The sequence below is a fragment of the Drosophila yakuba genome, chromosome 2L (assembly GCF_016746365.2).
Source record: "Drosophila yakuba strain Tai18E2 chromosome 2L, Prin_Dyak_Tai18E2_2.1, whole genome shotgun sequence".
NCBI classification, from domain to species: Eukaryota; Metazoa; Arthropoda; class Insecta; order Diptera; family Drosophilidae; genus Drosophila; species Drosophila yakuba.
Genome location: NC_052527.2, coordinates 16,755,715 through 16,768,954, shown reverse-complemented (window position 1 = coordinate 16,768,954; position 13,240 = coordinate 16,755,715). Strand labels below are relative to the sequence as shown.

Sequence of the window (13,240 nt, the reverse complement as noted above, 5' to 3'; positions counted from 1 at the left end):
AATTAACACGGGTAGCTGTTTCGTAATTTCAAAATAATAGAAAAGGATATAATATAAAGCAGGACTTTCTTCAAATTACGTTAGCTTACAATATTAATAAAGGGTTATTTTTAATACTAATGGATCCGTATTTAAACGGTAATAAAATAAATAACTGATTGTTTTTAATAAGTTGAGCAGTAGCGAGACTTTTAACCTAGTACAACTTCTATTCCGTTAACTTGAAAGTTACGATATAGCTTGGCCCCTTGCATTGAATCATGATACGAATCATGACAAAATTAAAAATATTGAACAAAGAAATAAAGTCTTATAGTCCCACCATTAGTCAAACATTCCAACAGATTTAAGTAAAAACGGCAAGGCACTTCATTTTTTGCATTTTGTTTGGATTTAATCGTATCATCTTTTTTGTATTTAGTTTAAATATTAAGGTTATAATTATACATATAAGTTTAAACCGATTACAATAATTAATTTTTGTTTGTTTTGTTTTTTCTCATTCACGTTATGTTTGTGGTTTTGTGTTCTTTAATATATATACTTGTATTTTTAATTTACTGTTCTGCTCTTTCCGGTTTCTCTCTTACACTCTTAAATCTGTTAAATCGTTTTACGCCTTTAATAATTAATAATTGTTACTCTTTATCTTTGTAAATTTATTTGTATGCAATGTGAAAATGGTACTTGGTATATTTATGCGGATGTTGCTGTATGTTTTGTTTTACTCTTTGCTGTGTGAGGGAGTGTGTGGTTGGTTTTAGGAGTCTCCTCCTGCCACATGAAACACTTTCATGCTGGGTTTTTGTATGCAAGTGTGGGGTATGCAAGTTGAGGCTGAGGGGAGGAGGGATGCGTGGTCAGGACGCTGCTGAGCGGCGCCTTTACAGTGCGTTCGTAGTAAAAACGTTTCTTATTAAGTAAAGTATGATCGCTTATCTTCGTATATTAGATAATCCTCCTCCGACGCTGGAGAAGATTTCTCGCTCTCCACCCCGTCGGCGAGTGCTTGATGTGGTTGTGGTGGCGGCTGTGGTTGCTGTTGTTGTGGCTGCTCCTTGACGAGCATCAGCAATTGGCCGGGAATGCCCGGCATCGCTGATGTCGTCTTCACTATTGCTGCTGAAGGCGTGCTGGTTTCATCTACGGTCGTTGTGGTGTTGCCGGCTGCTATTGTGGTCACTTTTGAGTTGGTTGCGAGTGTGATGGGAAGCGCTCTTGCATTGCTGGCGCTGCTCTTGCTGTAGATGTGGTGAATGGGTGTGGTTGTTGTTGTTGTTGTAGTTGTGGTGGTGGTGCTGCTGCTGCTGCTATTGCTGCGAAGGCTATAAAAGTCGTTCGCGCGGGCGATCTGCAGGGGCCGCCAGATCGTGTTCTCCGGAAGCTAGTTCTGTCCGGCCCAGTACGAGGGCGAGTACCCTTGCTTGCCAGCAGACTTCGACTGGCTGGTCGACTGCTGACGCTGTCCGGCACTGTTCGAGTCCTGCAACGGATACGGTTGGCGATCAATACCTATGTTAAACGCAATCTGCACTCATTGATGCTGCCGCCTTCCCAAGCAGAATCAGAATAATCCGCTTCTTTAAGACTGCACCCGGCCATCCATATAACAGTTTTGGATACACATATTCCTTGATTATATACACGGCAGTTTTATAATAAAGTAAAGGCACATAAACATGGATATGCATCTGATTAGAGTACAAGCCCTTCGGCGATCGATAACTTCTTTTTGGCGCCGCTTCTGTAGGACACATGCAACTAGAGACTAGATGATACGAAACATATTCTTTCGATAGGACAGATTACATGGGGATAAGGCATGCGTGGGAGTGTTAAAGATATGCAGTTCACCAAGAATTAAGCAACTTTACACATGATTACAACAAAGGAACTTACCCGGCGGGATGAGCTATGAATCCTGCCGTCCATCTAATAGTTGTCCCATAAAAAATTAAAAGAAATTATAAAGAAAAGTCAAACAATAGAACAGTTTCATGCATTTCTCAATTATATGCCTCACTACCGTGTATGTAATGCTTAATTCTGAATTAAGCCAACAATCTTCCCACGGACACTGCTTACTCGCACTGATGCTAATGCTCCAAATCAATTTCAAAATATCAGAAAATGCATGAAATGTTATTTGTTAGTAACGATCACATGTGAAAAGGAAACGGTTTAATGACTGACACAAATAAAATACTTTGGTTGTGTGTTTTACAGAAGATGTGCGTGTGTAACAGTGATTAGTGACGTACAAATACTTGATTAGTTAGTGTTAATGTGGTGTTAGATACTTTAATAATGGGGAAAAATATATACAAATACATGCAGTTCAACAAAATCAGCTTCACAGCCACAAAGAAAACAACAAAATTAATGTGATATCCAGGATTAGTGTAGGAGTGAGCTTATTTAAGGACATAAACAAATATCTAAACGCAGTCAACAAATGTGGAATGTAGTGGCGGGTGTGCAGCTACACGATTGATGAAAAATAAAATTGTTGTTGTGTATAAATAACGAGATGAGTTCCCTAAGCATTTCATCAGTCGGCGAAGAAGGACAAGTCGTTGTGATTTTCGCGAACACAGCAGTCGATATTCTGTTCAAAATTATTGCAGTGACTAGCAACGCGTTGATTCTGACACTGGGCAGTGTCTGTTTGCCAGATCTGCTGGTATGTAACTTGAGGACCATTCCCATGAATGAGGACATGACTATCCGCCCCTCCGCCTACAACAACCTGGAGTGGTAATTCTGAATGTACCTGGTGGATGGGCTGATGAATCATATTGTGGTGTCCGGCCGCTGGCATCGGCAAGTACATGCCGTACGGTTGGGCAGAGGTGCCTCCAGCCGTCTGGGTGTTGGGCATGTTAAACGGCGGCGGAGTGCCCGAATGGAAACTCTGCTTTTCGTACGACTGAATAACGAAAAATACAAAGGTAAAATGTAGACAGGTGTGGAAAAGGTGTTTTAACCAGGGCTGTGAATTCTTATTGTTGTGTTGTTTGATAATGGCGCAATATGACGCGGCCATCATCCCAGCAAGTCAAAGGATTTGCTTAAAGATGATTTAAATGTTTTTACATCGAGGACAGGGTTAGAAGATCCTGTATCGCAGTCCACAGCCCTGCTTATAACCATACGTACATTAACCTTGTTCAGCGCCACATGTCCCTTGCCGTACATAGAAGAGGTCAGATCGGATCCAGTGCCTGCCTGCGACTGGTTAGACACCGCCTGAGTTTTGCTCTGCTGATTCACGCTCGACGAGTAGCCGCCCTTGCTGTAATCCTGCGTGGTCTGCGACAGAGTGTCATAGCTGGTCGAGCCGTAGCCCGCGCTATACGAAGGCTTCGGGAACTGTTGACCGGAGGCAGTGTTTGCTGCCGGTATTTGCTGCTGTTGAATCAGTTAAGACGTTATTGGGAATTGCATACAAAATTATCCGAAATGATTAAACTTACTGGATATATGGCGGGTGTGCCATATTGAAAACTACCGGGCATTACATTGCCGCCATAGAAGTAGGCGTAAGGAACATTTAGCATGGGGGCACTTGAGCCTGCCTGTTGTGACATTGTGCTGGAGACCTGCAAGATATACATTTTTACCATCTGTCTATTCATTTAAGGTGAACACATACATTGCCGACCGGACTGGAGTTATTGTCAGTGCGGGCAAAGCGTCCGTCATTCATTGCTGAATACGTCACAGAGCCGAGGTTGTCACGTCCAGCTCCTAAACTGGGCGGCGGATAGGTCAAATCGTAATATCCCTGCTGCAATTGAGAATAAATATGTTACGTTTGGCTTACGGGAGCATGCTGGGCGTGTTATTATGGCTGTGAAGATAATGAACGTCACTTTGTCAGACCCTTTGAAAAAGGAAGTTAATATGTGAAAATGGTCTGAAAAAGCCACGTACCGGTTCAAAAAAAAAAAAATGAAATTAAATATTTAATTCAATGTAATAAATTTGTACATTAGTCAGATTTTGATTTAAAAAAATTAAATGAATACGATGTTAGTAATCGAATGAAATGGGTCAGTAAGGAGGACAGATTTAGAATTCGGTGTAATTGAGGATGCAAAATAATTCAAAAGCTTGAAAAGCATATTTGTTCAATTTTAATTAGTTTTGCATCCCTAATTTCCACAACTACATTTTAGAATGAAATTAGGAAGAACGTTCGGATTAGTTTTTGGTTAATTTTGAGTGTAAAGCAGAGCCTGGGAGGTAAGCAATACATGTGGATTCTTTTTTCTTTTTTTTGTTGTGATGATAATGCCAGGAATTTGGGACTGGATGGAAACGGAAGCGGATGGTTTAACGAAATTAAAATGCAGGGTGGCGAAAGAGTGTCAGCTTTTTACACAATCACACACACACTCAAACAGACACAAGTAGGAATAAGGACTTGATCACAGACATCGCGGTATATGTTATTATGTACAATGAACTCTGAGGAACGGTAAGGAGTGGGAGGCCGCAACGTCAACGAACCCGAGCCGGAATAACGATTTCGATCAGCAGCGGGAGGCAAGTTGGAATGCGCTGAGCAGTTGTCGTATGCGTTTTAATGGAACTAAGACTTGACTAATGCGAAAACGTTGTAGCAAACATTATGGGAGGATATTGATAATATTAATGATTGATTAGAAACGGTTCGATTGATTGGTCGGTTGCATTATGTAGTTGTTGGTTTGGTATTTGCTTTTGCTTTTCTCCATGAACTCACCACATGTGGCACTCTCTGTTGCATCATTTGCAATTCCTCGTAGGAATACACTGGTTGCTGATAGTATGGCAATCCAGTCTGAATATATTGACTAACCATTTGGATGTTGGTGGGCACCAAGCCGCTGCCGCTGCCACCACCACTACCAGCACCACCAGCACCCGATGCTCCGCCCACGCCGCCGGTGCTCGCTCCCGCACCTTGTCCGCTGGCGTTGCCCGTCGTCGTGGCAGAACTGCCCCCGCTGCCGCTGCTATTGCTGCTGCTGCTATTCTTGTTGGTCAGCGAGGCTAGCACTGCAGCGGTGGTTCCGGTAGCTGTCTGGGCAACGGCCGATGTTCCCACCGAGCTGGCGCTGCTGCTGTTGTTGTTCACATTCACACCGACGCTGGACGCGCTGCCACCGGCCACGCCGACTCCACCACTTACGCCGCTCTGGCTGACGCCTCCGCCCACGCCGGCTACGTTGCCACTCGCAACGCCTGCCGTCACATTGCTGACCGAGCTGCTGCCGGTCACGTTGTTATCTATAAGGATTGGCAAAGTTTTAGTCTACATGCGCATACTAGAAGGTGGCCGAAAATTGAGATTTTGTTTAATATTATGTACAAAAAGCCGCAATTGAAAATTCTAGTTATTTTAGAAATTCATATTACTGCAGATTCAAAGTGGGGGCTTATAGTAGTTTTGTTAAGCAAACTCTCTAACTTGGCAAGAATATGCATTTAAGATAACTAAACCGGAGAACTAAATGTTCATGTGGGCATGACTGCAATGCCTGCTCTGTATTATTAAATCCTCGATTACTTACTGTTCGATACAACCGCCTGGTTAGCACCTGCTTGACCGCTCACCCCACCGCCATTGCCAGTACTTCCGCTGTTGCTGCTCACTCCACTGCTGGTCGAGACACTGAAAGGTCAATAATCAAAATTTAGTGCTGCAGGGACCCGCATCTGAACGGAACATGTACCAAGGAGTTGGGTTAGTCGGAATATTGGAAAAAGCGGGACATGCTGAGCAGGAGTTTCGCGCTTACCTGTCGTAGTGAGCGGCGCTGCTCGCCGTGGTCGCATCCTTTAGTTTGGCGCTGGAACTAAAATTGGCGTACTGCGAGGACGCGTTGCTCGCACTGCCAGAGAACCTGAACGGGCGAGAGGCCGCAATTAACCATAATGGATAACCAAGTCCAAATCAGCAAAATAAGGTACGTGCCATCCCCAGGGAACTGGTTATAATGGAATTGGGATTGACGCATTTGATACTTACCCGCTGCTGTTGGACAGTCCAGTGTTGCCATAGACACTCTGGCTTGACTGGTAAGCACTTTGTGGTGTCGAGTATCCGGATGTAAGGAAGGCAGAGCTTGCATTGCCACTGTTAGGTGCGGAGCGCGATTGCGGATTAGGTATTTGGGACATGAACGAGCATTTAATGTGTTAGGAGAGAAGAAAAACAGTAATCAAATTTAGGATTAGCTTTTTTTTCGGGTGGGGCGAATTGTTAAGCAGAACTTGCATACAAACAAATAATTGAATCTTGAATAAAAATATATATTCAATATGGATCGTAACCCTTAAGGATTTGTTAGTTGGCCTTTTTGAAATTAGGCTGTTGCTTACAAATATTTTGTTTAATTTAACATAACATACACACCAAAAGGGTATTTTCAGCGGTAATACTCTTTGAATAATAATAGTTAAATAAAAAGAAAAGGAAGCGCAATAGCCACGACTTTACTGACCTAACAAGTTTAAAAATAATTTAGATGGCACCAATGGATCTTCTACATAACATATTGTACTGGCAATGTTAATTATTAACCAGAATATGAATATCTAACGACGTTTTGGCAAAGCAAAATCAATTCCCATTTAAATGTTGAAAAATGGGCGTAATATTGAGCACGCCAATGCTAAGTTGGAACAAACTAAAGTTATAGTATTTATTAATGTTCATATAATGACTTTCAGACATACGAGCATGGCTAGATCGACTAAATCAGTGATCCCTATCAAGAATATCTAAAAAATATTTTAGAGTGAATCACGACTCTCTGCTAGGCTACCCTTTAGAATTAAATATAAAACAATTAGTACTGAATCATGTCATACCTTGTGCTGTTTTGGCTGCTGCTGCCTCCGACCGGAATGTTTTGCGTCGCCGTTCCTCCGCCGCCGCTTACCGCACCTGTACCGCTTTGTGCTCCGGTGCCAGCCTGCTGCTGGTAGGAACTGGGCTGGTATGAGCCGTATCCCTGCTGCTGGTAACTGTTGGCCACCGAGCTTTGAATATTCGCGTATGTGGAGCTGCTGTAGCCACCGGGTGCCGTTGTCGGAAAGCCACTGGTTGCCTTGCTCGCTCCACTGCTCTGGTATGCGTTTTGGTGGGCGTTACCACTGCCGCCCGTTTGTCCGTACGGATCACTCTTGGCTAGCTGATCGATTGTGGCATTCACCGCTGAGCTAACACCCTGCTGCTGTGCCGTCGATCGGCTTGTATAGCCTGCTGCACTCAAGGCATCGCTCTAAAAATGGTTATTGCTATTAGATTCTCAAAAGTATATGCAGTATGTTACAAACAATCGCATTAACGAAATCGTGGCAATAATTACTTGGGTAATGATAGGGATACAGTACGGTACTCACAATCTGGGAACTCTGCAGTCCCGCCGCTAGCGTCACCTGCTGTTGTTGCTGGGATTTGCTTTGGTAGTCTTCTGCCTGCTGTTGCTGCTGCTGACCATCAATGCTAAAGCCCGACCCAACCTTTTCCGGCAAAGACTCGAAGCCATCGTCCGTGCCGAAGTCCAGAGCCCCGAACTGCACGTCCAGGTAGCCAATGTTGTTCAGTGCATTGTCTCCAGGCATTTCAACGGCACTCGCAGGAATCTTCGAGGGTGGTGGCAGCTTAACGCGAGCCCTTCGTATCTGCGGTTGCTGCTGCGACTGCTCGCCGGTACCAGATCCAGCTCCCGTTCCAGAGGCAAACACGTTTGCATAGGTGTTGGGATACTGGCTCACACCCACGCTAGTGCTAGTTTGGGAGTAGGCGGCTACGGGGTTTTGCGCGTAACCCGCTGGCGCCGACTGTACTGGTACAGAGCCTGGACTGACGCCCTGGCTGGCCAACGAGTTGAAATACTGAGATTGCTCGACAGACAAGGTAGCAGACGGCTTAATAGGCGTCGTCTGCTGCTGAAGTTGCTGCTGCTTTTGAGCTTGGTGCACCAGCGTGGCAGCTGCCGAGGCGGCGCTTGAGAATGTGTCGGGAGATGCGGATACAAAGGATGACGGTGTGCTGCCCGCTCCTCCGCCGGCAGCTGCGCTCGCTCCTGTACCCGCTCCTGACTGTGTGGCCTGGGACTGCAGCTGGGGTGGTGGATTACTGACCGCTGCGCTGTATTGGAGCAACGGCGTGGTCGCCGAGCCAGTCAGCGTTGCTGGCGGTGTGACTGCCGCTGGACCACTGCTGGAGCTCTCCTCCAGATGAGATCCCTGCTGCACTAACTGATGTTCAAGACCTGGTGGCGCCGATATCTCGCTTCCAGCCACCGCGACGACACCTGTAACACAAGCTCCAGTTCCGCTAACCACATTAGCAGCGGATTGTGTTGCCAGGTTGCTAGTGGTAAACACCTTGCTGTCCTTAAGCGAGCCCTCATACTCCTCGTTGTTCCAGTCACCCCAGGCATCGTCATGAGCCTGTTGCTGCTTCTCGGCGTTTTGGGCAATGGTGTTGTCCCACAGCTCAACCTCGTGGTGATCCTCGTTTGCGTTGCCACCGCGACCAGATCCATAAGCACCGCCAGGGCCTCCGCTTCCGCGATCGCCACGAGGGCCACCGGTGCGTCCGCCCATGCGGCCGCCGCCGCGGCCAGATCGAGAGACAAAGCCACCGCCGCGTCCACCGCCACCGGGACCACTACGTCCGCCGCCGTTGCGCTGTCCGCGGTAGTTGTCATTAGTCCGATCATCACCGCGGTCCTGACCAACGTTTTGTCCTGACCATGGTTCACGAGACTCCCGTTGGTTGCGCTCGTTCTCGCGAGTCTCTCTTCCGCGCCCTAAAATAGAAAACCGTGTATTAGTTTATGATCAGAGGCGGAGGTATTGCTCATTTACTAAAATTATTTCATTAGTTAATATTTCGTCTAATTACAGCTTGACAAAAGCTAAAGCTTAAATGCCAATTATTATCGATATATTGAATGATCTTAATTTGAATATATCTCCCACCTTAGTGCTGAACCAATATCTTTAGTAGTTTTACAATGACTAAATTTTAATTTGTATAATACTTACATCCACGACTGTCACTGGAGCCACGGGTGCCTCCGCGATTTGAGCTGCGGTTTCGCGACTTTTCCCGCTTGTCCGCGTTAGCATTGCCATCGGCCCAATCGCCATCGCCAGCAGCGCCATCACCCGTGTTACTTGCAGCCTTGTTCTTGCGCTTTTTCTCGTACTTGGCAAAGGCGCCCTACAATAGATTCAATTAAATACCTGGAGCGATGGATATTAGAATCGAAACCAACCTGCGGTAGCTCCTCGATCAAAAAGTTGGCCGCTGCCTCCAAATCGTAATCGCACTCGTTGAGGGCACAGCAGACCTCCTCTTCGGAACGTTGGGTCATGGTCAAAAGGAGGAGAACCTTCTCGTTGATCTGCGGATCTTCTGTGGTGCTATTGGTGATCTGGGCAATGCGCAACTGTTCGGTGGTAGCCTTGGGCTGGGCCTTCTCTGGCTTGTCTGTCTTGCTGGCATCCTGACCGCCCTTCTTGCCAGCGGCCGCAGCATGTGAGACTCCATCGAGATGGCCGGCTCCTCCTCCGCCGGAGTTGCTGGCATTTGACTTTTTCTGGTTGCGGGTATGGCCGCCGCCTCCCCCGCCGCCGGAACGAGTTTGTGTGCTCATCTCTATGTACACTGTATATACAAATTAGCTGCAATACGGAATAGATGAAAGATTTAATGTTAAAACCAGGGAATCTACAATCTGAATGATAAAAATTTAAATCTGTGCTGACTGGATGCTGAATCTAAAGAATCTGAATATGCTGAGTATCTAAAGATCAATACAGATAAGTTATAAGAATGGAGAGTAATAATTGTAATGAGCCAAGTAACATATATTTAGTAGTGTTAATGATTTAGAAAGTCAACCGACTCTGTATTGTATTAAAATAATCTATACGGATTTAATAACAAGCCTAGTTGGATTCTAGTTCCTTGATTAGATATATGTATGTCAGTGGGAACAACTTTTCTACCAGCAGTACTAACTATAATATAATATGAATCTAATCAGAATTTATGGGGTATTTAAATGTTGTCTGTAATTAGCGATAATGGAATGGATAAGATCAAAGTCTTGGATCGTCGGCGTGAAACTATTAGTGATAAACTCCCACAATCCAGACATCTTTTATCTACGGATGTGTAAAAATGGCTAAACAAGTGGCCGAAAGAGAGCAGCGAAGGAAAAGCTGGCAAACTGAGAGTTCAATGTACATTTAATAAAAGAGAATGAAAGAACGTGAACAAGCAGACACAAGCCGAAGCAAAGGAGTGCGAGAGGAAGGGAAGAGCGTACGCACAAACAAAGCGAGCATTCAGAAATAACAAAAATAATGAAAAGGGGATATCAGGGGGGAAGAGGGAAAATATATTGGCAAAACAGGTAACAGGGGTGGATGCGGGAGACGGTGGCGGGGTACATGACCACAACGCATCCAAGCCGAAACGACAGTTTGGTTTTCCAGGTTGGGGTGCTTTATGGGAAAGAGAGCGGGAGAGGCGACCCCGATACTAAGTGCATATCTGAATTACTCAATTTTTGTTGTCAAAACAGTTTTATCAACGTTAGCCGTGAATAACGCCTTTCCATGCATTATTCATACACAAACACTCATGTACTGCCGCACACAAACAAAAGACCGCTGTCGCCATCACTTTTCCATCAGGTTTCGCATTTCGCACGTACACCATGATATGGAAATATGACCACGGGAACTGGGGACCTGCGATCCGGAACCCGGAAACTGGTCAATACCAATTGCAACGGGAATCGCGGGGACTGACATACACAAAAATTGATTTATAAACTCCTTGGCCTCTTCGCTTCGGTTTTTCGCTTTCGCTTTTGTGCTCGCTCTTCTGCATCTGCCGTATGGGCATCTCCCTCGCACTTGCACCAGCGCGGGCTTACCAGTGTTGCCATGTTCAAACGAAGCGAAACGGCAATTGGCAAGGCCATTAAATCAACCATAAATTGGAACACAATAGTACGTTTAGTAATCGAGGTAGCGGGTCCTAGAACGGGCAATGAGAATTAACTACAATATTTGCACAAACACACCAATTCACGGCAGGACTCGGATTGCACACATCACTAGGCACGCCCCGGCACTTCGCAACACTGAATGCGAGGGCATTGAAACCGAATGAAGCGCACAAAGAGGAATGCAAAACCGGACAAAGTGGCGTACACTGCGCCAAAGAAAACGAAATGTACGGAACGTTGGGGTTGAAACTTGTCCAATATGTGGCATACTCGTCAAATATAACGCACTCCCAGTTGCACTTTTTGGGGCGAACGGGAAATATAGCCTAAATAGAACCAGCCATGTGCACATACTTCGACGCCATTTCTGCAACGCCACACTAGCCGACTCTTTCGCTCTTATGTAAACCATGGGACCCAGTAATTGACGGCGACCGCCGCTCCAGACAGCGGCCACTATTGAATTTTCAAGGGAATTTTACGCTGACAAGGCCCCGGAAAATAAGACGAAAACACGTTCCATAGTTTGAGGACCACTTAAACTACACTTTAACACCTCAGCAGGCTTTCGTTAACGGTTTTAAATTGAATAAACAAATTTTCAAAACGGAGTCACACACAATACCTGCAAATGCGCCGAGAAACGCACTTTTAATGTGACCGCTTGTGATGTCGATCGATATGCCTTTATGTGGTCATGCAGCCCTCAACTCAGAGTTAGAAATTAGCGGTGCCTCAAACCAGTTCTGATAGTTTTTAAATTTTTAACAATTTTCTACCAACGCCAAAACGGAAAATTATCAATTTGCTGTAAGCTAACTTAAGCAACTGCAATTGATTTAAGCAAATTGGGGCTCAAATAAACTATTTGCTTTAAAAATGTGATTTTTGTTTACAGGCACATTAAGGTTCCGAACTCTGATTAAAGTCGTGGGTATATCGATACCAGATAAAAAGTTTATGCCATTTGCACACCTCTATCGTCAACAAAACATATTACTTTTGCCAAGTATGTAAACAAAAACAGTTCATGTATAAAACTATGAACAAGATGGGACGTTTGATGACAAAGCATTAATTATATTTACCCAGGCGGGCAATGAGAAAATTGCAATTGCAAGAGTTATTGGTAGATGCAATGGAGGAGCTGCAAAGTAAGCTGTACAAGATCCCTAGTAAACCAAATTGAGATTCTCGCTCTCCTTTGTCAGGTGGCTCACATTAGGCCCACTGGTGACTTATACAGGGCCGAACTCGACCTTTTTCCCGGGATTGATCCCCAGGAGCATTTCAATCTGGACGCATATCTTTCAAAACCGGCAATAAATATAAGATTCCACGTAGCTTAAGCCTGAATGTCGGAATATTATTGATCTTTTAATCATATTATTCACCGCATCCTGAACCGCTAAAAAACAATTTTTCAGATTATTTGATATTTTCCTATTATTATTATTTAAGTAATTGTTGTATTAAGCAATACAAATATATTAACAAAACTATTTTTGGTGAGTTAAGTAATGCTTTATTCCGATTATAAACATTAATTTCGTTTTGCTTAACTATTTATAATGTGGTCTAACAAATCTATTTTTTAGAATCGATCTAATTAATTTATAATTGCTAGTTTATTGAATAACTAAATTAATATTTGCATGGGTGCTGAACAAATTTTGCTTAAATATATCAGCATATGAAGTCCGCAATAGTTCCTTTTCCACAGCAATTTGTAGTTTGTAATTTCTATAAACCTTTACATATATTAAAGTTATTAAAGTTCGGAAAATTACATTAGTCGGCAAGAATGCATGTAGTATCCGTACGTACTATTCCAAGTAGGTCGCAAACAAGATAAGTTTAATAAGATTTAAGTAAACATTTTCGGAACAATACGTAATAAACTTTCTTTTCCTCACAAACAGGGATACTGAAAACAGATGGATATATCCAGGCCTTTTAAACATTAAAGCGACGTTATCGTAAAAGAAACAATGACATACGGAGAAGGATTAAACGGACCCAAAAGTGCGAGCTAGATCCTGATTGGGATAAGCTGATCAATTGGTACCAATGCTGGATTTCGATTGTTTGCAACGTTTAATTGAGCGAAAGGAATATAAAGCCAAACCGGTTTTGGCTCTCTGAAGAATGTTGTTTTTTTTCCGCTTAAATGAGATTATTTTTGGCTTGCATAGCACCATTAA

The 13,240-nt window shown here is 44.1% G+C and overlaps 1 protein-coding gene across 10 annotated transcripts; it reads right to left on the bottom strand.

The window, feature by feature from the left end:
* Window positions 1-477: 477 nt before the first annotated feature.
* On the bottom strand, window positions 478-9,696 carry LOC6528524 (protein lingerer). 10 transcript variants are annotated; one of them, XM_039371471.2, is made up of 14 exons: window positions 9,288-9,696; window positions 9,055-9,232; window positions 7,399-8,816; window positions 6,865-7,277; window positions 6,020-6,127; window positions 5,790-5,894; window positions 5,562-5,662; window positions 4,751-5,277; window positions 3,656-3,790; window positions 3,477-3,602; window positions 3,160-3,411; window positions 2,774-2,929; window positions 1,900-1,932; window positions 478-1,483 (listed from the first exon to the last, which is right to left on the bottom strand). In XM_039371471.2, exons 1-14 carry the CDS (start codon window positions 9,666-9,668, stop codon window positions 1,385-1,387), a joined length of 4,032 nt encoding a protein of 1,343 aa, XP_039227405.1. In that variant the 5' UTR covers window positions 9,669-9,696; the 3' UTR covers window positions 478-1,384. The 10 variants fall into 10 exon arrangements, with proteins under 10 accessions (XP_039227405.1, XP_039227407.1, XP_039227406.1 ...); XM_039371473.2 differs by having other exon boundaries at window positions 3,166-3,411; XM_039371472.2 differs by having other exon boundaries at window positions 3,160-3,408.
* Window positions 9,697-13,240: the final 3,544 nt, after the last annotated feature.